A 26,571-nucleotide genomic window follows, 5' to 3' on the forward strand; every position below is an offset into this window, starting at 1 on the left:
TATATATATGTATACAATTTTAAAGAACATCAGCAGATATATTATGATACTAGAAGTCTGAAAAGTAGAAAACTCAGATATTACAGTTATATTTTAAACTATAATATATGCAAGTTGTACTGTATATTGTTTTACCAGCTTTTACAGTTTTAGATATTTATTAGTATAATTTTTATGAAGCTCAGTTGCCACACACTAGTAATAGCATATTTCCTCTTACTGAGCATTGTCTCATCCCAATGATTTAACATTTTTTTAGGTGATCCAACTAGACGAGCAGATCAGGCTCGCCGATAGAGGGATTGTTGCACTGCCCTAGGTTGGGGTAAGTGTTTTCAAGGAGACGTGTTCTTGGGTAATTTTTCAAGGTTTTGGGGGATGTTACTGGGAGATGTGTTTTTGTATATGTGTATTTTGAGGAATTTTAGAATTCTGGTATTGTAAATATGGATGTACAGTTTTATGTTTTCCGTTGCGTAGATGTACAAAATGAACAGGGTTTCCTCAGTGCTCATTTGGGACCTGAGATGTTATAGTAGATAATCCAAGAGTTTCGAAGCAAATAAAGTTTCAATATATAATAAGTCTATTTGGCAAAAAAAAAATAAAATGGTATAGATTTTCGGGTCGTTACATGTAGATTCGGATAGACATTGGCAAGCTGTGAAATGAATTTTGAGATATATTATGAAAACGATTGATGTTGGTATAATATTTGAGAAAAATAATACTTTTGATCAAAGAGTTGTTGGATATGTGGATTTTGATTTTGCAAGAGATTTGGATAAACGTTGATCAACTACTGGATATATTTTTACATTTGCTAATGGTCCAATGAGTTGGAGGTCTACCTTACAGTCTACCATTGCCTTGTCTATAATATAAGTAGAGTACATGACACCTTCAAAGGTTGTTATGGAAGCTATTTGGTTGCAGGGTTTACTTGAAAATTTGGGAGTTGTTCAGAAGCACATTGTTGTATTCTGTGATAGTCAGAGTGTTATTCATTTGGCAAAGAACCAAATTTACCATGCACGAACGAAGCACATTGACGTTCGGTTTCATTTTATGCGGGATATTATTGATGGAAGCAAGATACTTTTTTAGAAGATTGCTATAGTTGAAAATCTCGTAGATATGTTGACCAAGATTGTGATAACAATCAAGTTCAAATATTGTTTGGACTTGATCAATATCCTACAAGTCTAAATATTTTTTGGAAAGCGTCGGTGATGTGGAACTCCAGAAAATATTGGTGACTGAAAAATTTGTTGAATTTATCGTCAAGGTGGAGATTTATTATTTTTTGTCTCACATTGGTAGAATAATTCCACATTTGTAGAAAAAGTTGTTTTAAATTTTTTTTTGTCCTTTTTGAACTTGAGGTTGAAGTTATATAAAGAGTTCAACTCTCCATTTGTAAAATACAGATCAAAGTTGTACTTTGTCAAGAAGTAGTAGAATGATCGTCGGCGCCCAAAGACGTAGATAATTTTATACCAAATCTCGTTAAATCCTTGTTCTATTCTTTTTACTATCTTTTATTATTAGTTTTTACATTACTTTAGTTTTTTATATATTCAATAGCATTAGTGTTTGGCACAAGTCAGTACTTTTATTTTTGTGATACATTATCATCAATTTTCATAGACCGGCATTCATTAAAACCATGGATGAGCTGAAAGTAGTAGCAAACTAAAAATTTTTACAGAAATTCGATCTGGCTAAGATAAAAGTGAGAATTAATGAATGAAAGATGCATCCAAGCCAGCTGCTCCAACCACCCGCAATTAAAACGACCATACCCTACCCAGAAATTAATTAATGTTCAACCAAAAACAGACCGCAAGTGTCTTTGAACACGTTTTAACTTTGCAGCTAGCTGCAATAAATCTCAACTCATTATGAACAATGAAACCGATCGAAATGCTTTTGTCCCAGAGAACTACTTTCGGCTAGTCCTTGGTCTTGTTCTGGGCATTCTGAATCTCCATGAATTAGTATTTGTCCATTGAAAGTAAATCCATGGAAGATTATATCATAAATATGGTCGTGTTTGGAGTGGTTTCATGGACAACTGCTTTCCTACTCGTCAGAAAAATCTTCCCAAAACGTTCCTTTGATTTCTGCAGTCGCATTGTTTCCACGACCCATGCATCCTTAGCTGTAGCTCTTGCTATCATCTCTGTGGAAGATTGGACCTGCTCACTGTGTGATCTTGCTTCAAGATCATCTCGTCAGCAGGTATATGCTTTAAAGTACTTAAATCTACTACTCTTTTTGGTAAATAACCTATCCTTTATTAATGGTTACTTGGATTTTAAATATATGGTAACTAAGCAGGCGCAGACACTAGCAGTGAGCATGGCTTATCTCATCTATGATTTGGTATGCTGCGCCTTCCACAAGAAAGTTGAGCTTGACAATTTAATCCACCATTCAGTGGGAATTGTTGGGATTTGGGCAGCCCTTTCCTATGATCTGGTTGGTATATAATCATCTCATCTTGTCTTTTAACTATTCTGCTCTTGCACACTATGGTGAAGTTTGGTTCACCGAATGGAATGAAATGAAAAATTAAATGAAAGATGTGTACAGATTGAGTGATAAATTTGATTAGTTCTTTTTCATTCTTACATACCAAGCAATATAGTTGGTGATTTTTGAAAGAGTGATCTAGCCTTTTGAGTTTTAAGTGGAGGAGATCTCTTGATGTTGATTGTATCTGGAAGATGAGTATTAATTTCTTGATGTATGTTTTTGCAGCGCGGATCTGGGACGGTTGTGACGCTATGCGTGGCAGAGGTGTCCACCCCTTTCCTCCACCTTAGGGAGATTCTGAAAGAGCTTGGTTACAGGGACACTGACCTTAATTTGGCAGCTGATGTAAGTTCACAGTTTGTTTATTTTGATATTTGATTTTTGGACACTTACACTGAGACGATCCTAAAAATAATAACATTATAAATATAAGCTCTGATATCATATCTAAAACGCCCCGAACTCGGTGAGGCCCGAAGTGTCATTCTCCATACATAATCTCTGATACCACAACTAGAACATCCTGTTACCCGAGGTGGGTTCCAAGATCACTTGTCAATAACTCATATAAAAAACTTAGCGGAAGCATAACTATAAATAATTCTCAATCACAATACCAAAGTTCTAATGTCATCATACTTATATACGTGAATCCTCATATAACATTCATAACACATCCATGAACACATGAAGTCTATCCATATACATATCTGTGTCTCACAAATACTTACTGTAATGATCCCAAAAATATATATACAATTAAAGTATAATAATAATAATAAAATAATAAAAATGATCATTAAGTTAATATCAATATAGAGGTGCTTTTTTGTAAGATTCTTGATTTCATATTTGATGCCTAAGAAAGACATTCTTGATTTCATATTTGATGCCTAAGAAAGACCTTGTCTTAGCGAGTGCTCAGAAATCATTGCAGCTTAGTCGCTCTCTCGAGGTCGGCCTAATCAAAATAGAATTTCATAAGATAAATAAAATAGACACTACTTGTACACATAAATAATTACATATATATAAAATAATATTTTGACTAACATAATTTGAAAAAATGTATGATAAAATAATAACAATAATATAGGTATCCTATGCAGGGCCCACATGACCGTGTAGGACCCTCGAGTCATGAAGTTGTGTGGGATCCGCATGAGTCCCGAAACTGTACAGGGCTCATAAAACCGTGTGAGGACTATTGAAGTTGCGTAAAACCTATTTGGGTCTCGAAGTTGTGTGGGGCCCACATGAATTTTCGAAATTAGAACTTAATTCTCTTTCCAAAAATAATAATAATAATAATAATAATAATAATAATAATAAAACATAGCTTAAAAATAATAACAATGATAATAATAATAATTTCAAAAAAATAATAATTAGTTAATTAATTAATTAAGTAAATTAATTAAAAATTAATTAAATGGGAGTTGTTGGAATTGGTGTATTCCCAAGAGGGGGGTGAATTGGAATTTTAAAAAATTTCTTCCAAGATTTAATCAGATATTAATAATACACAACGTAGGGTCTTTCTAATCATATACCAATTGCGCATATAATGATATACGAAAATTAAATCATGCACAACATTTACAATATATTAAATATAATATACATGTGTAAGAATATAAAGTGCTGCAAATTAAATTGCAGAGATATAAAACAGTGCACACACGATATGTTATCGGAGTTCGGCCAATACTGCATACCTCCCCGCCTCAGCTCGCAAGCCCAAGGATGACCACTAATGCTTACTTGAAGGTGGAGCTGCACCAATTACAACCAGGTAAAATTACCAAGGTTGACCTCAACCTTTACATACAATCCTTCCGGGCTGGACTAACACCCTTTCAGGTCACGCTTGTAATACAGCAAATAATCAATACAACTTTTGTGTACCAAAATATGCGCTTCTCCAATAAGCAGATTTGTACCAGTATAACCAATGCACTTCCAAATGATAAGATCTCTAAGCTCAGCGAAGATATGTAAATCTACAACTCTCAAGATAATGTCAATAGGCAATTAGAGTGTGAGAGTGTGATATATATATCAACCACAAATACAGTTTCAATGATTTCAAAGTATAATCAAATATCTCAAAAAGATTTCCGGAAACTCAAGCACAAGAGATATTTGTAAAGCATGCTTGTCAAAAAATATTTTCTACAAAAACACTAGACAAGCTCAAGAGTCTTGCAATAAGAGTGCAAAGACTCACAACCTTACAAAATTTTCCCCACAAAATAATTTATGGATTAAATCAAGGGGAAAGACTTTTGGGCTTAACTCTCAATAAAAAAAACAAGCAATCACAACCAAGAGAGTATAAGCTTGTATAGGAAGTGTGGGTGATCTCAAAGATACTCTCACCCAATAAGATTTTGCAAGGGAATGAGTATATGTGAGGTATATAGGCTTGAAAGCTCAAGGAATTTTAGAGAGAAAATGTCATGCCTCGAATCCGCGGATCGGCCTTAGGTGTGAATTTAGTAGCCTAACATGTCTCTATATCAATTAAAACATACACGATACTACACTAAATGAGGATCCGACCCCGTGGGGTACACATACACCCTATACACATTCACATACATATCCATGCACATCAAATACGCAACGGGAATATTCTTTCTAATACATAAAACATACTATACCAGAGTCTATACATCCAAAAGTCTACGCTCCAAAATACAGTATATACCCGGGTGTCTACAAAACCCAACAAAGACCGCCCAGTTACAAAAATCAATACTTACTCAAGTACTCTATGTAACTAACCGAAACCCACACTCCCGAACGCTAGGATGCTAGTTTCGGCTACTTGAAGGACCTGAAAAACATTTGTATATTCGGGGTGAGACACCTCTCAGTAAGGAAGAAAACAGGTTATATCAATGTGTGACATACAAGTGTTATTTCAACATAAAACATAACACGATACAGCTCCAGTATTTTCACAATCCAGTTTCAATACATACGATACCAAACATACGGTCAGTGTCGTCACACTTAAGCACCTGATATCCTGCAATAACCGAAATCTCATAGCGATATCGTGCTAATACGGTGTCTACTCACACCCATCAGTGACCAGCCAGAACAAATAGGCGATATTTCACACCCTCGAATATAGAACTGGACACTCTCGCCCACGGTATTTAGCTGAGATATTGCGTTTGCCCATGGTAATTAGCCAAGACGTGGCAAATTTCACAAAACCTGAAATAATTTCGGAACTCATGTTCCTATACCCATCAACTTACGGTAATTAGCCGTCACAGTTGTTTTACAAAACCTGGAACATTTTTCATACAACAGTTCATTCCACACTTATTTCAGTATACAACAATCATATAATTTTCAATTCGAGAATACAATTTAATACAAATACAGGTACGGTCATCTCGTTACTACATTTTTATACAACATACGATTTTCCAATAGAAATAGAGATGATACACGAAACCCCCAATTTTTTCCAAAACTATAACCCGAAAATCCCGCATTTCACCTGATAGATTTTCCCAAATAAGTAGCCAAAACATATATACAATCATAAACTACATGTTTACCGATTCTTATTTAAAAAATAACTGATATAAGAAGAATCCCCTTACCTTTTCCCAAATATCAAAACACGAGCTCAACGGCTCCAAAACAACGAACCGAGGCACTAAAACCTAAACAACGAAGAACGATACTTCCTTACAATACTATTTTCTACAGATCTACTGAAACGAAAACGAAATCGAACCCTTACCTTGATTTTGGGTAAAAACCCAAAAGTTCTCGAAACGAATTTTCAATCCGCTATAAACGTAGAGCTTCTTCTTCTGATCCACGTGATAACGTCGGATCATTGATTCTGGCAACACGCGCCCTGAAATCCTAGAGAGAGGGAGGGAGGATTCGAGTTCTAGAGAGAGAGAGAGAGGTTTTTGGTTTCTTAACCATTAAGCAAGTGAAAAAGATACTTATAACCCTTTCCTAGCTAGCCTCGTCGACAAGACGGTATCCTCGTCGATGAGCCGCAAACAGAAGTTCGTCGACACCAAGGTGACCTCATCGACGAGTCTGAGATTTTATAATTTCCTAAAATCTCTCGGCATCTCCTCGTCAATGAGCTACTGAATCTCGTCGCTGAGCTAAACAAGAGGCTTTGTTGATGAGCAAAGAAGCCTCATCGACAAGCCCTGCAAATTTTTACCTTTTAAATTTTCCTTCCCTTTTCCTCATTTATTTAATACACTTATCTCGAGTCAGGTTCTTACAACCTCCCCTCCTTACAAAATTTCGTCCTTGAAATTTTAATCTCTCATTTACCAATTCAACTACATACCCAAACGCATAATCGACACTAGAAAGAGCCGACGGCCACCCACATAGTAGCCCCGTCCCAAATACATACATACCCTCACTTATGGTGGAGGAATATCGTGGTTACATACATACACTGTCTTGGGAGCTCACAATATTACAAAACTCTCCTAGAGACTAACCACACTTCATTACTACAATAGCAAAATATTACATACATACATACCCATACCGATCCTGCTATCAAAACTACTGCTCAGAACAACTGTGGGTATTTCCGACGTATTTCCTTCTCTAACTCCCAAGAAACTTCCTCAACCGCGTGATTTCGCCACAGTACCTTCACTAACGGTATCTCCTTGGTACGCAACTCCTGAACTTTACGGTCCAGAATCTGAATGGGTATCTCCTCATACGCCAAAGCATCCCCAATCTCTAAATATTTGTAACTAATCACGTGTGACGGATCCAACACGTACCTCCTCAACATGGATATGTGAAACGCATCATGGATCCTCAAGAGCACTGGGGTTAGTGCAATTCTGTAGGCCACCGGACCCACTCATTCCAATACCTCGAATGGTCTGATATACCTCGAGATCAGCTTGCCCTTTTTCCCGAATCTCATCACCCCTTTCATCGGAGCGATTCTCAAGAATATCTTACCCCCAACCTTGAATTCCAACTCACGATGGCGAACATCCGTGTAACTCTTCTGCCGACTCTGAGCTGATTTAATCTTATCCCTGATTAATCTGACCTTCTCAAAAGCCTGTTGTACGAGTTCGGGACCCAATATCTGTCGTTCATCGATCTCATCCCAATATAGAGGAGATCGACACCTCCGACCATACAATGCCTCGAACGGTGTCATCCCGATACTAGCCTGGAAGCTCTTGTTATAGGAAAATTCCATTAACGATAGAAACTGAATCCAACTACCACTGAAATCTAACATGCAAGCCCGTCACATATCCTCCAAGATCTGTATCATCCTCTTTGACTGTCCATCAGTCTGGGGGTGGAACGATGTGCTAAAAGTAAGCTTTGTCCCCAGTGCTTCCTGCAAGCTCTTCCAGAATCGAGAAGTGAATCTCGAGTCTCGATCTGAAACAATGGACACCGGTACCCTATGCATTCTGACTATCTCTTGCACGTACAAATCTGCTAGTCTACTCAAAGAGTAGCTAACCTTCATCAGTACGAAGTGAGTAGATTTGGTTAACCTGTCCATGATTTTCCAAATGACATTCTGCCCTTATAGTGCTGGTGGTAACCCAGTGACAAAGTCCATGGAGATGCACTCCCATTTCCACTCCGGAATGCTCAATGGTTGCAACGGCCCTATCAACCTCTGATGTTCAGCCTTTACCTACTAACACGTCAAACATTGCTCCACAAATCGAGCAATCTCCATTTTTATGCCACTCCACCAGAAAGATTCGCGTAAATCCCGATACATTTTCGTACTACCCAGATGTACCATATACAAAGAACAATGCGCCTCTTCCAGAAGCGTCCTTTTTATCCCCTCGTCGTTCAGAACACACAACCTGGTCCCAAACCTCAGCACACCTCCCTCAGAGATGTTAAAATCTACAGCCAACCCTTGCTGCACTTTCTCAACAACCTCGACTAACTCCGCATCATTAGCCTGCACGACTTTAATCCTCTCAAATAAGGTCGGCTGGATCACCAAGCTAACAATGAAAGCCTGTTGATTACCATCCACTAGCTCCACGCCAAAACTCTCCAGATCCTATTTGATATGATGTTGATTTACTACTGCAGATACTGACGCATGCTCTGACTTCCGACTCAACGCATCAACTACCACGTTAGCTTTCTTCAAATGATAGCTACTGGTGCAATCATAGTCCTTGATTAGTTCCAACCACCTCATCTGACTTATGTTCAACTCCTTCTGTGTGAAAAAGTATCTGAGGTTCTTGTGGTCCGTGAAGATCTCACACTATTCATCGTATAAATAGTGTCTCCAGATCTTCAACGTATAAACTACCGCCGCCAACTCCAGATCATGCGTGGGGTAATTCTTCTCGTGCTCCTTGAGTTGCCGAGAAGCATAAGCAATTACTTTCCCCTATTGCATCAGCACACATCCCAAATCCTTCAGTGATGCGTCGCTGTAAATCCCAAAACCACAATCCCCAGATGGGATGGTTAAAACCGAAGCAGTGACCAGTCGGTGTTTCAACTCTTGGAAACTCTGCTCGCACTCGTCGTTCCAATCAAATCTCACACCCTTCCTCATCAACTGTGTCAGAGAGCCGGATAACTTAGAGAATCCCTCCCCGAATCGTCGGTAATGCCCAGCCAGTCCTAAGAAAATCTGAACATCCTGCATGCTCCTCGGTTTCACCTAGTCAACCACTGCTTCTATCTTATCAGGATCAACTAAGATACCACCCTTGGACACGACATGACCTAGAAACGCGACCTGATTCAGCCAGAACTTGCATTTTTTGAGCTTAGCATACAATTTCTTCTCCCGTAGAACCTGAAGTACTAATCTTAGATGATTTTCATGCTCTTCTGAACTCCTAGAGCATACCAGAATATCATCGATGAACACCACTACAAACTGATCTAGATATTCATGGAAAACCATGTTCATTAGGTCCATAAATACCGCCGGATCGTTAGTCAACCCGAAAGGCATGACCATCAACTCGTACTGACCATATCTGGTTCGAAAAGCAGTTTTCACAACATCCTCAGTCCTAACTTTCACCTGATGATACCCTAACTGTAGATCGATCTTCGAAAAAGACCTGCGTTCCCTACAGTTAGTCAAACAAATCATCTATACGAGGCAACAAATATTAGTTCTTCATTGTTACCTTGTTAATCTCCCAATAATCAATGCACATTCGCATCGACCCGTCCTTCTTCTTCACGAACAATACTGGAGCTCCCTAGAGCGAAACACTAAGTTAGATAAAGCTTTTGTCCAGTAGTTCCTGCAACTTCTCCTTCAACTCTCTATGTTCAGTTGGAGCCATCTGGTATGGAACTTTACAAATCAGTGCCTTACCTGGCAGTAGATCAATAGAGAACTCCACCTCCCGATCAGGAGGTAAACCGAGTAAGTCTTCCGGGAATACATCCAAAAATTCGTTAACCACTCGGATATTTTCAAGTTTCAGATCATCCCGTGGTGGTTCCTTCACACAAGCTAGGTACCCCTGACAACAGTCCAAGAGTAACCTTCTCGCCTGTATAGCTGACAAAATTTGTGGCATCGAACGCACACACGATCCCACAAACTTATACTCCTGCTCCCTAGGAGGTCTGAACACTACTACCTTCTTACGACAATCAATCACCGCATAACTAGAAAATAACCAATTCATCCCTAGTATGACATCAAATCCGCAAATGTCATACACTACTAGGTTCCCCGGTAGCAGCCTTCCCTGAATAACCACTTGGAAGCTTCCTAACATCTTACAACAGATTGTTACACTCCCAATCGGTGTAGCCATAGACAACCATTCATCCATCACTTGGGTTTCAACCCCACAGAGTTTCACAAAACTTGCAGATATAAAAGAATGAGTTACTCCTAAATCAAATAAAACAACAGCTCTATTCGAAAGTAATAATATGGTACCTATCACCACGTTCCCAGCGTGTTCCGCATCAGCTGGAGTAAGGGAGTACACCATCTCCGGAGCCTTGTTTACCTCATATTTTCCCTGAGGCATCTGATTACTTCCACGGTTCTGGCTATGTGTAGGCATATCGCTTCTCTGTGCCTGACAGTTTCGTGATATCTGGCCCAGTTTGCCACAGTTGTAGCAGTTACCCCAAAACGATTGGCATTCACCGTAATGCCATTTACGACACTTAGCGCATAGTGCAGAAGATGGATCCCCTTGAGAACTCTGCCATTCAGTATTCTAGCGATAACCCGAACTATAGTTCTTCTTCTTCTTCCACTGTCCCTGTCGAGGACTAGTTTGAGAACCAGAAGATACTGGCCTCTTCTTCTATTCCTCTACCACCTCATCCCCCTGAAGGTCAGCCTCAACTACGGTGGCTTTATCCACCAGAACAAAAAACTCTCGAATCTGCAGCATACCCACAAGCCTGTGGATGTCCTTCCTCAGACCCTTCTCGAACCTCCGAGTCTTCTCAAACTCTTTTGATATCAAATACGGCGCGAATCGAGATAACTCAATATATCTGGCAGCTTATCTCTGCACCGTCAGGGTTCCCTGAGTCACGCTCGAGAACTCATTAGCCTTCGCATCATGAGTGGAATCCGGGAAGTATCTCTAAAAAAATACCTCCTTGAAGCGGCTCCAAGTCATGCCAAATGGACTAGCTCTCTACTTCTCAAGCAAACTCACAACCATCCACCATCTTTTCGCTTCTCCTGCCAGCTGAAAGGTAGAATAGAAAACCTTCCGCTAATCAGTGCAGTGCAGAACTTCCAATATCTTCTCGATCTTCTGCACCCAGTTCTCTGCTACTATCAGATCAAGTCCTCCCGTAAATGTCGGAGGGTGCATGAGGGTGAATCTTTCTATGGTACAACCCGTGGCAGTAGGAGAGTGCTCACGTGCTCACGCCTCCTAACACTATGCCCGATTTCTCGCATAATCTGCCTCATCAAACCCTAAGGCACAGACGGAGACTCATCACTCACAATCCCCTCGAAACCACTATCCAAGTTGTTATCCTTGGGCTCCATTCTGAAAGTCAGATAGGAATCGGTTAGAATTCCTATATCATACACAGTTAACACGATCATTGAAAGATAATCATGTCAACTACTACTCCCATGGGTCCAGGTCTGTCCTACCACACCAACACGAAACCATCAATGGTTTGCCGTGATTTTACTGAAATCGTCATTCCAGGAAAAACACAAAACACCGCCAATGATTCCCTGTTTAGCAACAAGACAATCCTCGACCTACTCTACCCATTTCTTACATCCTATACTCTGGTATGTACACATAGCTATGCCTAACCAAGTCTACAAGACCTAACAACCTCGTTAGCTCTAATACCAAGTTGAAATTCCCCGAACCCACGGATGGGCCCCAGGTGTGAATTTAGTAACCTAACCTGTCTCTATATCAATTAAAACATACACGATACTATACTAAATGAGGGTCCGACCCCATGGGGTACATGTACGCCCTATACACATTCACATACATATCCATACACATCAAATACGCAGCGGAATTATTCTTTCTAATACATACAACGTACCATACCAAAGTCTATACATCACTAGAGTCTACGCTCCAAAATACAGTACATACCCCGGGTGTCTACAAAACCCAACAAAGACTACCCGATTACAAAAATCAGTACTTGCTCAAGTACTTTACGTAGCTAATTGACACTTACGCTCCCAAACGCTATGATTCTAGTTTCGACTACTCGAAGGACCTAAAAAATATTTGTATATTTGGGGTGAGACACCTCTCAATAAGGAAGAAAACATGTTATATCAGTGTGTGACATACAAGTGTTATTTCGACATAAAATATAACACGATACAGTTCCAGTATTTTCACAATCTAGTTCCAGTACATATGATACCAAACATACGGTCAGTGTCGTTACACTCAAGCACCCGATATCCTGCAATAACCGAAGCCTCACATCGATATCGTGCTAATACGGTGTCCACTTACACCCATCGGTGACCAGCCGGAACAAACAGGCGATATTTCACACCCTCGGATATAGAACTGGACACTCTCGCCCACGGTATTTAGCCAAGACATGGCGTTTGCCCATGGTAATTAGTCGAGACGTGGCAAATTTCACAAAACTTGGAACAATTTTGGACCTCATGTTCCTATACCCATTAGCTTACGGTAATTAGTCATCACTGTTGTTTTACGAAACCTAGAACATTTTACATATAACAGTTCATCCACACTTATTTTAGTATACAACAATTATATCATTTTCAATTCGAGAATACAGTTTAATACAAATACAAGTACGGTCATCTCGTTACTACAGTTTTATACGACATACGATTTTCCAATAGAAATAGAGATGATATCCGAAACCTCCAATTTTTCCCAAAACAATAACCCAAAAATTCCGCATTTTCACCCAATAGATTTTTCCAAATAAGTAGCCAAAACATACATACAATCGTAAACTACATATTTACTAATTCTGATTTTAAAAAACAACTAATATAAAAAGAATCCCCTTACCTTTTTCCGAATACCAAAACACAAGCTCAACGGCTCCAAAACAACAAATCGAGGCACCAAAACCTAAATAACGAAGAATTTCTTACAATACTATTCTCTACAGATCTACCAAAACGGAAATGGAATCGGACCCTTACCTCGATTTTGGGTCAAAACTCAAAAATTCTCGAAACGAATTTTCGATCCTCTATAAACGTAAAACTTCTCCTCCTAATCCGTGTGGTAACGTCAGATCGTTGATTCTGGCAACACGCACCCCGAAATCCTATAGAGAGGGAGGGAGGATTCGAGTTCTAATGAGAGAGAGAGAGAGAGAGAGGTTTTTGGTTTCTTAACCATTAAGCAAGTGAAAAAGATATTTATAACCCCCTGACCCGGCCAGCCTTGTTGACGAGACGGCGTCCTTGTTGACGAGCCGCAAAAGGAAGTTCGTCGATGCCAAGGTGGCCTCGTCGATGGGCTTGAGATTTCAGAATTTTCCAAAATCTCTTAGCATCTCCTCGTCGACGAGCTACTAAATCTTGTCACCTAGCTAAACAAAAGGCTTCGTCGACGAGCCCTGCAGATTTTTACCTTTTAAATTTTTCTTATCTTTTCCTCATTTATTTAATACACTTATCTCGAGTTGGGTTCTTACAAAAAAAATTTTAATCTAATCTCTAATCCCCTCTTAATCTTTGCAAATGAACTCATATATATAGCTTCTTAAAAAAAAATATGGTTGTTAGGACACATAAAGAATTCTTAAAACCATTTAATGAATTTTAAAACCAATTTATCCTCAATTAACCCGAGTTACAGCAGTTAAAAAATTGAACAACCCGAGAGTTTCGATCGCCCGAATAGACATATACAGAAAAGTTGATTTTTGGGTTTGGATGCCCAGTGAGCGGTTCGGGTGGTCGAGTCTAAGGTGATTTCCAAACTGCTCGAGGTTCGGTCGCCTAACAAATAGCTAACTTAAGGATTCGGTTGCCCGGAGTAAAAATGAACTCAAAGTTCGGGCGTCCGTGAAAGGTGAAAAGTGACCGCTTTAAGGTTCGGTCGACCGTAGACATTCAGTTCAAATTTGTTCGATTGCCCGAGCCATGGTCAACAGTTTGACTTTTCAACTATTCGGTCGACTGAGACGTTTTCAACACGCACGGTTCGGTTGCCCTAAACCCTTTTAAACTTAAGAATTTGGTCCTATTTTTTAGTATGGTTTACCCCTGTTTGCATAGTTATGGATTGTAAGATATAAGGAATTTTCTTAAGTGAATGTGAAAGGGACCTATGGTCTGTCTACGGCCTAAGCTTTTAAATTTGGCCTAAAAACCTAGTGTCGGTCAACCGAAGTCTTGTGTAAGGTCTTTGAGCTTATAGTTCTTACCATGCATGTCATGTATTAAATATTACAGACCTTAAATTATTATTACAGACCCGAATGATAAATATAAAAATACAACTTAAAATAAACGAAAACTTCATGTTTTGCTCCTCTAAATTTTCATGAAATGCGCCGAAAGATGTGCTCCTTTAATTGCTTCTCGGCTTCCATTTCTCATCTATTATCCGTGCTTAGAAAAGTAAACATGTTCATACACTTAGCACACAAATGAGATACTGTGGTTTGTCATAATCAAAGTAGGAGACGGACTCAAAAAGTCAACAGGAGTGTCGGCAAGCACTCTTATTTTCTCCACATGTACCCCCATGCTCATCCCATACCTCCCATCCCATGCCCATTCCTTACCCATCCTTTATTTTAAAAAAAATTATAATTTCACCCCTCTCCCCACACTTTTACAAATTTCATTTTCTTCCCCAAAATTTTCCTATAAATAGTAAGCTTTCAACCTTTATTTTCACAAAAATTTTTCAAAAAGGAAAAAACGGATTAGTGAGTGAAAGAATTAGTGGTCGAGGGAAAATTTTTGCTATAATTAAATTCTCACTCACTCACTCTTTCCGATCTTATTTTTAGAGATATTCATTGTGACCGTATGACAAGGTTAAATAAGAGGTAAGTAAATTTGATTATATTATATTTTTATTAAAATTTATACTGGAGTTTATTTATAAGTAAATTTTGATTATGTTAGTTATTTTTCATAAAATTTTTTCATGTTTATTTTTATGCTTATTTAATTATACCTGTTTTATCTTTAATATACTTGCGTTTATTTTTTAGTTAAGAAATCTTCTAAACCCCTCGGGTATTTTTACAACATTACTTTCTATTCAAGAAAATATTTTTAACATGAAAATCGTGTGGTATGAGTTTATTTCTACGTTGCATATTTTACGAAAATATAAGTAAAGATGACATGAGTTTATTTTTATGTTGCGTATTTCACGAAAATATGAGTAAAAATGAGATTTTCATGATATTTTTTTAATTGTATAAATTATATAATAAGATATTTTCAAAACCCCATTATGGCTTAGACGATACAGAAATTACGAATGCTCGTTACTACGGCTTAAAGTTTAAACGAATCAGAGTGCACCCACAGTGTTTACAGAGTGGTTTTATATGACAGTGGATTTCTCCTGAGTGCACACTTGGGTCAGACCAATGCTTAATAGGGAAAATCTCACTTAATGATGATGTACGTTGATTTGGTTTGGCCGATCAACCAGCTAAATCCATTTTTCAAACCGCACAACACAGTCATGGGGTAAACATAACTTATGGCTAACAGAACATGACCTACGGCTAACAGGCCTAAGGGTGATTTTTTTTACAGTATCATACATATTTAATTACGTGTACAGAACTATTGATGATTTGAATGAAAAAGTATATGTTTATGTGAATAGGGTCATTTTTGTGCCTAAATGATGATCTAAATGAAATGTATACGGAAAAGTATATACGTATATAATTAAATATTATAGTTACAGTTTTAAAGTTAAAATTTTAATTTAACAATTACAATATGTGGTTATAAAATTTTACTGTTGTAGTTGATGGTAAAAGTTTTATATAGAAATTTGTAAATTTACATTTATTTTAAAAGCATTTTTTAAGTTATAGTATTAAATATTATTTTATGAAAGTATAATATTATGAAAACTCATTTTGGTCACACACTAATAATAATCTTATTTACTTACTGAGCATCGTCTCACCCCAATCGTTATTTTACATTTCAAATAATTTTAAAGAGTATACCAGAAATCTGGCATAGCAAGTGCATGGGTGGGAGTAGAAAGAGCAGAGTAGAATAAAAATTTAGCATAACACAATTTAGAATATGTTTGTGTATTTTAGAATTTTAGAAATTTTCATTTTAATAGTTGAGACATATATTTGTAATAAAGTTAATTAGTGCTCTGGTAATAAAAATAATATAGATTTATGTGTATCTGCTGAAAAATTTATATGTAGGAACCCACTCGGGATCGGGTCCTTACACTTACCCTAAATAAAACACTATTCAACCCTGCCTCAAAGACTCTAAGCTTGGTTCCTCAGATTTCCTGAAAGGTTAGTTATTATAAGAGTAAGACACATCTCACTAAGATGGAGCAGATTATTATTAGTGTGTGGCAACATGAGTTTTATAGTAGTCAAAACACATTCATTAATTAAATTTTCTTTCACTGTGAAATCATATAAAATTATACTCATACCTTTATATATATTTCAAAATACTTACTTTCTTCCCAAAACATATTCTGGCATATAAATTTCTTTGTATACGTAAATACACATATATGCATAAAAGAACTTCCCTGGATGGATAAACATACAACGTCATGAATTAACCCCGCATGACCAGATTGTGCGGTCCAAAGACTGGACTTAGCAACGGATGGCCTACCACCAGGCTAAGTCAAACTGTATCCGTATTTGTATCTGTAATTGTAAGTATGATTTGCCTATCCAATTGGTCCAGACTCTAGAGGGTAACTCTACTCTAGCCAAATCGACTATATACCACCAACACTCTCACAATAGTGTGGCTGCACTAGTATCCATGGAGCTACGGTACCGTACTTAACTCTAGTCCATCAGGGTTCCTAAACCATATAATGCAATTTATAAAACGATACGATACCATGATTTTATTTCCACAATTCGGTATGTAAGATGTGGTAATACTATAACTCTGTATAAAACACTATTATACTATAGTTCTGTATAGAACACTTGTTATTCTGTGACTCTGTATAAAATGTTGTTATACTATAGTTCTATATAGAACACTGTCATTTTGTAACTCTATTGTACTACACTTCTATATAGAATACTATCATACTGTAACTGTGTGCAAAAACTCTGTCATATCATAATTCTATATAAAACATTGTCATACTATTATTCTGTATAAAATACTGTCATATTATTATTCTGTATTAATCTCATGCCACACAATTTGAATTACTAATTCATAATAAAATAATCTGCCTGGAATTAGATGATATGACAGTGTATGGCATGAGATTAATACAAAATAATGATATGTCAGTGTTTAATACAGAGTAATAGTAATTTATATAGAGTTACAGAATGACATTGTTCTATATAAAACTATAGTATGACAGCATTTTATATAGAGCCACAGAATGACAAGTCTTCTATTCAAAACTACAGTATAATAGTGTTTTATACAGAGTTACAGTATTACAGCATTTTATATATTAAATTGTGGAAATGAAATCATGGTATTGTATCGTTTTATAAATCGCATTATATGGTTTAAGAACTCTGATGGATCAGAGCTAAGCACGGTACCATAACTTCATAGATACTAGTGCAGTCACATTGTCGTGAGAGTGTCGGTGGTATATAGTCGATTTGGCCAATGAAGAGTAGAGTTACCCCCTGGAGTCTGGACCAGTTGGGTAGGCAAATCATACTTACAGTTATAGGTACAGATACAGATACAGTTTGACTTAACCTGGTGGTAGGTCAGCCATGACTAAGTTCATTCTTTGGACCGCACAACTTGGTCATGCGGGGTTAATTCATGACGTTGTATGTTTATCCATCCAGGAAAGTTCTTTTATGCATATATGTGTATTTACGTATACAAAGAAATTTATATGTGAAAAAATGTTTTGGGAAGAAAGTAAGTATCTTGATATATATATATAAAGGTATGAGTACAGTTTTATATGATTTCACAGTGAAAGAAAAGTTAATTAATGGATGTGTTTTTACTATAGTAAAACTCATGTTATCACACACTGATAATAATATGTTCCGTCTTACTGAGATGTGTTTCACTCTTATAATTTCTAACCTTTCAGGAAATCCGAGGAACCAAGCTTAGAGTCTCTGATGTAGGGTTGGATAGTGTTTTATTTAGGGTAAGTATTTGTAAGACACAGATATGTATATGGATAGACTTCATGTGTTCAAAGATGTGTTATGAATGTTATATGGGGATTTATGTATATAAGTATGATGACATTAGAACTCTGGTATTGTGATTGGGATTTATTTATAGTTATGCTTCCGCTAAGTTTTATGATATTAGTTATGGACAGGTGATCCTAAAACCCACCTCGAGTAATAGGATCTTCTAGTTGTGGTATCAGAGATTATATATGGGGAATGGCACTTCAGGCCCCACCAGATTCGGGGCGTTTTAGATATGATATTAGAGTTAGTATTTATAATGTTATTATTTTAATGGTCGCTACAATTGTGGTATCAGGGCCTAGGTTGGTAGGTTCTGCTGACTCTAGCAACTAACAATACCAAAGTATAGGAATAAATTCTTATGAGAGTTGAAAATAGGTAGATTTGGAGTGTAGCAAGTCACTATTGGAAGTTAAACAGGATCTTGGGTTTTGGTTTTGCAACCTGGAGGCAGAATTCCATTGACGGTCTTCTGTGATTTTTTTGAGACGACGATTTCAGGAAAGTTATGGCAAACCATTGACGATTTTTGTTTCTGAGCAGTGAGACAAAAACTTGAAAGGGGAAACTTGGACGTCAAATTGTTTGTTGGTGTGAGGAAAGTTCCTAAAAAGAAAGCCTAAGTATTTTAGTATGAATTATTGACAAGTGTACCCGGTTCCCCACCTCGAGTTCGGGTTATTATGATTATGGTATCAGAGATAAAACTAGGCAAAATAGCACTTCGGGCCCGACCGGGTTTGGGGCGCTACATACACCCCTCAAAAAATATATTTTTCTACCATATACAAGGAAAGATCTTTTTAGCAATTCTAAGAGAAGGCAAATACTTTTTATCCTAATGAAATATGGTCATTGGGGACTTGAAATGCACATAATATATTGAAATGAAAATTCTATTAATTTTATAGTAGGAATTTGTATTAGATATGCCACATTTTTCAATTCATACTAATGTTTTTTTTTTTTTTGGGGGGGGGGGGGGTGGGGGGGAAGATTTTATTTGCAGTAATATTCTCATTTGCGAGGATGGTCATCGGACCATTTTTAACTTATGCAATGTTATCTACTAGCTGCAATCCACCGCTCTTAAAGGTATTCTCTTTAATATATTCCTTTCTCTTAAGCAAACATTTTCTCTAGAATTTATCTTTGATTTATAACAATATGATTCCCCTTTTTATTTGATTCAGGCAATGGCACTGGGATTGCAGCTAATCAGTGCTTTCTGGTTCTACAAGATTGTGAGGATGGTGAAGCACAAACTGTTCAAGAGGATTCCACCAAAAACTATCACCTCAAGCTACCATATACAGACAAAATAAACTCCAATGAAACTACTTGAATCATCAGCGCAAGCATAAGATTGATTCATACCGACCAAATGCCCATGTACCAGAAGTTGGGTGCTTGACCCCTATTCCTTGGAGTAACTATGAATAATAATAAAGCTCCTAAGCAAATAGGTATATGTTTGGTAGTAAGTGTTCCTATTTTCACATTAAAACAAGAACATTTGTTACATGGTTTGTCTGGTAATGGGTTGATTCCATAGTGCTTGCCTGAATGCTCGTCTCCAATCATTACAACTAGGTTGCATAGGTCGCATTGGAATGGAAATTAAACACAAACACTTCCAATAAATAATGATATGAAATTAAAATCTGAATAAATTGAGAGATTTCAGTCATGCTATTTCAGTACAAATTTTCCCCTTCCTTGCCGTTGGTTGATTCACCCAAACAAGGCATACTGTGCACATAATTGGCTGCTCTAAAGCAGATAGACTTCTCTAAAATCCAAAGGTGTATGTGGAGAGCTTATGAGAGCACTGCCAAGAAAATCTGTGGCTCGTACTGTGAAGACATGAGACTTACTCTTTCCCAAAATCAGCATTGTAGTGAGCAGTCGACTCAAGTTTCTTCGCTTCATTCAGTTTCCTAACAGCCTGAAATTTACAAGAAGATGATTAACCATAGAAATATTGATCATTTCAAAATGCTAAGAGTCCAGATGAGAGGTGCATGTGGGGGTGTTGGTTACATAAAGTACAATCTATAAAGCACTAAACCAGTTGCAGAGACAGACAAGGCCTCCATGTATAGAGCAGCATAAACACGAAGTTCAATATTGAGAAAGAAGGAAAGAGCTTACCTTCATAAAATCTTCATGAATAACATAATCGCGCTCAGCACGAATAGCAGACATTCCAGCTTCCGTGCAAACATTACGAAGGTCGGCCCCATTAAAGCCCTGAAACGATTGAAGCACGTAACACATTTCTTGCCATGAAAGTTGCAACAAATAGCTCATACAAACTCATGTCTCTATGACTAACCTCTGCAAGCTTCACAACAGCCTCATAGTCAATCTCCCCATGCTTCGCAATCCCAGCAGCATGGATCTTAAGGATTTCCATTCTTGATTGCTCATTTGGCAATGGAATCTCTATCTTCCTATCCAGCCGTCCTGGACGAAGAAGTGCAGGATCAAGAACATCAGGCCGATTTGTCGCCATTATCATTTTCACCTACCATACAGATTTCACGTCAATAGGTAAAATTAAATTGAGCAAACAATTTCACTCAAAATAAGTGTTAGTATGTTAGGAGAGAAATAAGGCACATCACACACATGCCTAATGGATGCACAACCTTGAAATAAGCAAAAGCACTCTCTTTCACAACAAAAGGCCAGCTTGATGCACAAAGCTCCAACACAGGGTCCAGGGAAGGGGCGGACCATGATGGGTCTATACTACACGACCTTACCATGCATTTTTGCAAGGGGAAGTTTCCATGCCTCAAACCTGTGGCCTACAGGTCACACAGCCACAACTCTATCATTGCACCTAGGCTCCCATTCTCTCTCTTTCACATCGGTGTGAGAAAAATTCCTTTTTTTTTTCTTTTGTTTTTTTTTTCTTATCAGAGAGAAAAATTCCATACTACTAAAAGCACAGCTAACACAAGCAACATTATATGAATGAAAAACACGATAGTGGTGTTTTCTAGGGCTTATAGCCACATGGACAAATGCCAAGGCTAATTCAGATCATTCACCACTTAGATGGCCGCCTGCACATTTGCAAGTAAAATTTTTCAAATCATGTCAAATGTGTCAAACTCACCACTTAATGTAGTTAGAAGTCATCAACAGTGACTTGCAACATTAATGCTATCTTCTACATGGTCACAATAAGTTCAAATATTGCTGATCACACACTTTCATGCATGTGAAAGCAAATGCACATGCATGTTTCTAGTAACCATCTAGTGGTGATCAACCAAAAAGTACCTTCCCCAGCTGATCAAATCCATCTAGCTGATTAAGTAGCTCCATCAACGTTCTTTGAATCTCACGGTCAGCACTTGTTCCTTCAGTAAAGCGGCGTCCACCAATGGCATCAATCTCATCCATAAAAATAATGCAGGGCTTGATAAATAGAATCATGATATCAGAATTTAATTTTATAGAATCATAAAACACTACAAAGAGATTATTATTTTATGGCATTTCAGCTCTTACTTGGTGATCACGTGCATATCCAAACATTTCTCGTATCAGCCTCGCACTTTCTCCGATGTATTTATCAATAATGGCACTTGAAACAACCTGCAATCAGATGAGAATCCAAGTATATGGAATTTTAGAGGTCAATAATACAGTTAGACAACTCAGAAGTTCGATTCGATATACAGTCTAACCTTTAAGAAGTTGGCATCTATATTACTGGCAATGGCTCTAGCTAGCAATGTCTTCCCAGTACCAGGAGGCCCATAAAGAAGAACACCCTGATACAAAAAATTTTGAAGGCTTCTTAAACAAGATTTATCCAGACATATAACATGGATATTTTCTTAATGATAATGCCACCCATAAACCAACCCTCTTCTCAGAAACGCACGCATGGTACCACACACGTGCGCGTGCACACACACACACACACACACACACACAAGGACAGACCAAGTCAAAAGAAAAATAAAATCATGCATCAATCACCTTGGGAGGTTTAATTCCCACTCTAAGGAAGAGCTCAGGATTCATGAGAGGAAGTTCAATAGATTCCCTGAGTTCTCGGATTTGATCTGATAAACCACCCACAGCAGAATAACTGACATTGCCAGGATCTTCATGCAACATGTTATAAACAACGGGATCAACCTGTGAAGCCACATTAGACCACAATAGTCAACATTAACCATGAAAGTTTCTCTTCTTGAAATTTATCTATCATAACTAAATAACAAAAGCATGATTGACAGGATGAACATCAATGGTCAAATTTATTTCAGATTCAAGCATTATAATCCAATCAAAACACCACAATAACTTACTTCACGTGGAAGAGCCCGCATGATTGTAAGAGTTGTCATATCAAGAACCACTCTAGTTCCAGCAGTCAGCTTTTCTTTATCCACTTTATTGCGGCACCCAACAACATACCTGGGGCCACTGCTTGCTTTGACAATCACTAAAATATAGAACATGCAACCAAACAGTCAAAACAATTGTTTGTGAGCTTTCTTTTACATTTTATGATTATCACAACCCAAAGAAATAAATCAGGGAAAAAAAAAAAAAAAACCCTGGAAACAAAAGGCCAGTTACTCAACATAACAATAAATCTTCTAGGAGACAGCCCAATGGTTTGATCATGGGACATTTGTGTTGGAGGTTTCAAGTTCAAAGCTTGAAAAGCAGTCAGGTCAGGTTTGGGTGGGGGATGGGCCACACCCAGCCCAAGTTGAATTGGCCAAGCCCATTGGGCAAGCCAAGAAGGCAAAGTATATAGATGCATCATGAATCATTCCAAGTAATGGTTTGAATTCACAACTTGTAATATGCACAGTGCTGTAAAGAGCTCAGTAGCTAAAAATAAATAAATAAATAAATAATAACTAAAAAAAAAACAGGGGACCTTAATTAAAAGAAAAGAAGGGCGAGGCAATGACAATACATATATAACCATGGAAGGCTCAAAACCACAAAATCATTCCTCAAAATTTCACTGAAAAGAAAAGATTTGAAGAGCAATTACATCGTTCATTGTCAAGAGGCCTGAGTACTTCTCCGATGATCTGTCCAACGCTTTGGAGAGACTTCAAATCATCTTCTGTTTTGTTGAACTCTTTCTTAGAGGATCTCAAATTCTCTCGCACTGCACTAATATAAAGTTATTGTAGCCTTACATGTATAATTGCTAAATTTCAGGGTAAATGAACACCACAAACCAGTCAACTATTTCAAGTTAATCAAAATACCCAACAATTCTTCACAGAATGTTAAAGCAGCATGAATGCATTGCAACTAAGAAAAACAAATTTTGACAAAAATAGTATGAAATGAAAAATAGTATGCCAACTCCAATGGGATGAATGAAAACCAAGTAGGAGGCTTAAATTCAGAATTGAAAAAATGAGGAAAAAGCTAAAATTTTGAGATTTATTAGCAAAGTTAGAGTTGATGAAGTTAAATTCGCATTAAAAAGGATGAAAATGGAAAAGCTCCAGGCTAATGACATCCCCATTGAAGTTTGGAAATGCCTAGGAGATAACAAAATTCTATGGATAACTAACTAATTATCTAACACACCAAAAAAAAAAAAAAAGCCAGACCAGTGGAGGAAAGCACTTTAATACCTATGTACAAAAATAAAAGAGATATTCAAAATTATAATAACTAAAGTTTAGTGAAACTTATGAGTCATACAATGAAACTAAGGGAAAGAGTAACTAAACAAATACTAAAATTAGAAATGAGGTTTTAGAAAATTGGGTTGGTTTTATGCCTCTGATATCAACTATAGAAGCTATATATTTTTTAGCAACATTAATGAAAACGTTTAGGAAAAAGAAGAGGGACTTGTATATGGTTTTTATTGACTTAGATAAGGCCTATGATAGGTAGCTAGAGAAGTTCAATGGCGGGTTTTTAGGGAAAAGAGAGGAGTATGCAGAAGGTATGATGATGTCATTACAGTCTACGAATATGTACGATAGAATAATGACTAGCACTAGAACTATATGTGGAGAATCTAGAGAATTTTCAATCATAATAGATAGATGAACTTACAAGGTGAATCCAAAATCAGCTTCCATGATACATGTCGTTTGCATGTGATATAGTCATGATTGATGAAACTAGGGAGGTAGTAAAATACAAGTTAGAATAATGGAGAGAAACTTTAGAATCTAAAAGTTTTAGGATAAACAAAAATAAGACAGAATGTATGAAATATAAACTCATGGTAGGAGGGATATGGAAAAGAGATTAAATTGATGGTCAAGAGCACTACTAGATTTCGATACCTTGTATGCAACCTGAAGAAGAATTCAAATATCTATAAAAAGACTTGAGACAAGATGGGTAAAATGGAGAAGTGCTTCACGCATGTTGTGTGATTGTAAAATACCCATAAAATTAAAAAAAAAAAAAAAAAAAAGGTGGCTATAAGACTAGCTATGCTATGTGAATCAAAATGTTAAACACTAAAAAAACAACATATCCAAAAAGTAAAAGTGTCAAAATGCGAATCCTAAGTGGATAGGTGGTATAATGTTAAAAGATAATTTAACGAATGAATATATTCGTGGTGAGTTAGGCATAACACCTAAAGAAGAAGAGATAAAAGAGGGCCAATTCAAATGATTTGAACATGCTAATAGTGTTTCAGTTAGGAGTGAGCTAGTTACTGGGTATACCTAAAATAACTTGGAATGAGATAGAAAGGATTTAATAGACTTAAATTATTAGAGAAAATTGTCCACGATTATGAAAATTGGTGGAAAAGGATTCATGTAACTGACCCCACCTAGTGATGCTTAAGGCTTGGTTCGTTGTTGTTGTTGTTGTCATCAAAGTCCAATGGGAGTTAATATAGTTGACATTAATTTTTACATTACACAGATTTAGGTACAGGTATTGGGCTTGTGTGCACTTCCAATTGACATCCCTGCTGTTCAAGGAGAACTAAAGGATCCACATGCAAGTGATAATTTTAGGGTAGAGCAAGATATAATACTCTATGCCACAAGAATTATTTCCAATAGCCTCAAGATATATGAAGAATATGAAAATTTGTACTTGTGATTGTCACAAATCAAATTATAATCAAGTTTCTATGGGTTGTTTGCCATCGCCAATGTTAGTAATTGATGATTACACAATTCAAATAATTTGGAATTCACCTCAACCAAATAAAAAATGAATAAACCCTTCATTCAAGAACAATTTCCGACCAGTAAAATACCGTTAATAAGAAAACACAGTGCGATTTCAAATATTACTCACATTTTCAATCTCCAGAAATTAGGGAAAAAAGTCCTCATGAACTCCACCCAAGATGCACGTGGAACCAACCATCTCAAGGATTGTATAGAAATTGATTTGCATAAAATGATTAATAGAACAATTTCTTAAGTTCTCATCTGAAGTGAACATAATACCTTAAGCTCACAATCCAAAGCTCTAGTTGTTTCCCTGAATACCATGAGAGATATGAAAGCGATAATGCAATGAGCACATCACTCTTCCCATCCTCTCCCTCACTTCCCAAAAACCCCAACAGAATTTCTTAAGTCCCATGTTATGCGAGTTACAAATCTCTGCCAAGCACGACTACACAAATCCTCCTTAAAACATCAACAACGTTTTCCTTCACAAGCCCCGCCATTACAGCCAAAATTGTGTCCAAATCAAACACATTATATCCATATGAAATGAAGGCTCGACGGAAAATCCAGATTTCCAGTCGCGCAGAAATGCAAACATAGAAAAAAAATCCGTAAAATAAAAATTCGAAGTAAAGAAGGAGAATTGAATTAGGGTTTCCAGTTGAAGAAATTAGAGTTTTCGAACTGGTGTGCGTATGGGAGAGACCGACCTGATCGTACTCTGGACTCGAGTTCTTTGTGCTGTAGGAGTTTTTTACGGTACTCCGCCACCGCCGTGCGGCGCCGCGCTACGTCTTCTCCATCGGTCATTGCTCCAACTCTGCAGGCCCAAGTCCAGGATGATTCTTTTGCGTAGCAGCAAAGAAAAGCTTGCTCACGGATTCAAGCCCGGGCAGGACATACAGCTGCTGCATTACAAAACTACCCTCCCCTCGTTCATTAT

General features: G+C 37.3%; 2 protein-coding genes across 3 annotated transcripts; one reads left to right on the plus strand and one right to left on the minus strand.

Moving 5' to 3' along the window:
* Nucleotides 1-1,841: 1,841 nt before the first annotated feature.
* Nucleotides 1,842-20,017, plus strand: LOC131163084 (uncharacterized). Of its 2 annotated transcripts, XM_058119792.1 has the most exons (5): nt 1,842-2,244; nt 2,344-2,484; nt 2,767-2,886; nt 19,447-19,545; nt 19,644-20,017. In XM_058119792.1, exons 1-5 carry the CDS (start codon nt 2,026-2,028, stop codon nt 19,773-19,775), a joined length of 711 nt encoding a protein of 236 aa, XP_057975775.1. In that variant the 5' UTR covers nt 1,842-2,025; the 3' UTR covers nt 19,776-20,017. The 2 variants fall into 2 exon arrangements, with proteins under 2 accessions (XP_057975775.1, XP_057975774.1); XM_058119791.1 differs by having other exon boundaries at nt 1,926-2,484.
* Nucleotides 20,018-20,084: 67 nt separating this feature from the next.
* On the minus strand, nt 20,085-26,571 carry LOC131163083 (26S proteasome regulatory subunit S10B homolog B). The gene is made up of 10 exons (XM_058119790.1): nt 26,339-26,571; nt 23,495-23,614; nt 22,791-22,927; nt 22,456-22,617; nt 22,158-22,244; nt 21,979-22,065; nt 21,748-21,885; nt 20,789-20,980; nt 20,605-20,703; nt 20,085-20,398 (listed from the first exon to the last, which is right to left on the minus strand). Exons 1-10 carry the CDS (start codon nt 26,436-26,438, stop codon nt 20,324-20,326), a joined length of 1,197 nt encoding a protein of 398 aa, XP_057975773.1. The 5' UTR covers nt 26,439-26,571; the 3' UTR covers nt 20,085-20,323.

This window comes from Malania oleifera, chromosome 8 (genome assembly GCF_029873635.1).
Source record: "Malania oleifera isolate guangnan ecotype guangnan chromosome 8, ASM2987363v1, whole genome shotgun sequence".
Taxonomy (NCBI): Eukaryota; Viridiplantae; Streptophyta; class Magnoliopsida; order Santalales; family Ximeniaceae; genus Malania; species Malania oleifera.

Bases quoted from the DNA above. Each gene is read 5' to 3' on its own strand.
- LOC131163084 (XM_058119791.1), top strand. From the start codon at position 2,026: ATGGAAGATTATATCATAAATATGGTCGTGTTTGGAGTGGTTTCATGG. The intron at 2,485-2,766 runs GTTGGTATATAA...ATGTTTTTGCAG, and splicing joins CAGCCCTTTCCTATGATCTG to CGCGGATCTGGGACGGTTGT. The intron at 2,887-19,446 runs GTAAGTTCACAG...GTGGGGGGGAAG, and splicing joins ACCTTAATTTGGCAGCTGAT to ATTTTATTTGCAGTAATATT.
- LOC131163083 (XM_058119790.1), bottom strand. From the start codon at position 26,438: ATGACCGATGGAGAAGACGTAGCGCGGCGCCGCACGGCGGTGGCGGAG. The intron at 23,615-26,338 runs GTCGGTCTCTCC...ATATTAGTGCAG, and splicing joins CGAGTCCAGAGTACGATCAG to TGCGAGAGAATTTGAGATCC. The intron at 20,704-20,788 runs GTTAGTCATAGA...CAATCGTTTCAG, and splicing joins CTGTTGTGAAGCTTGCAGAG to GGCTTTAATGGGGCCGACCT.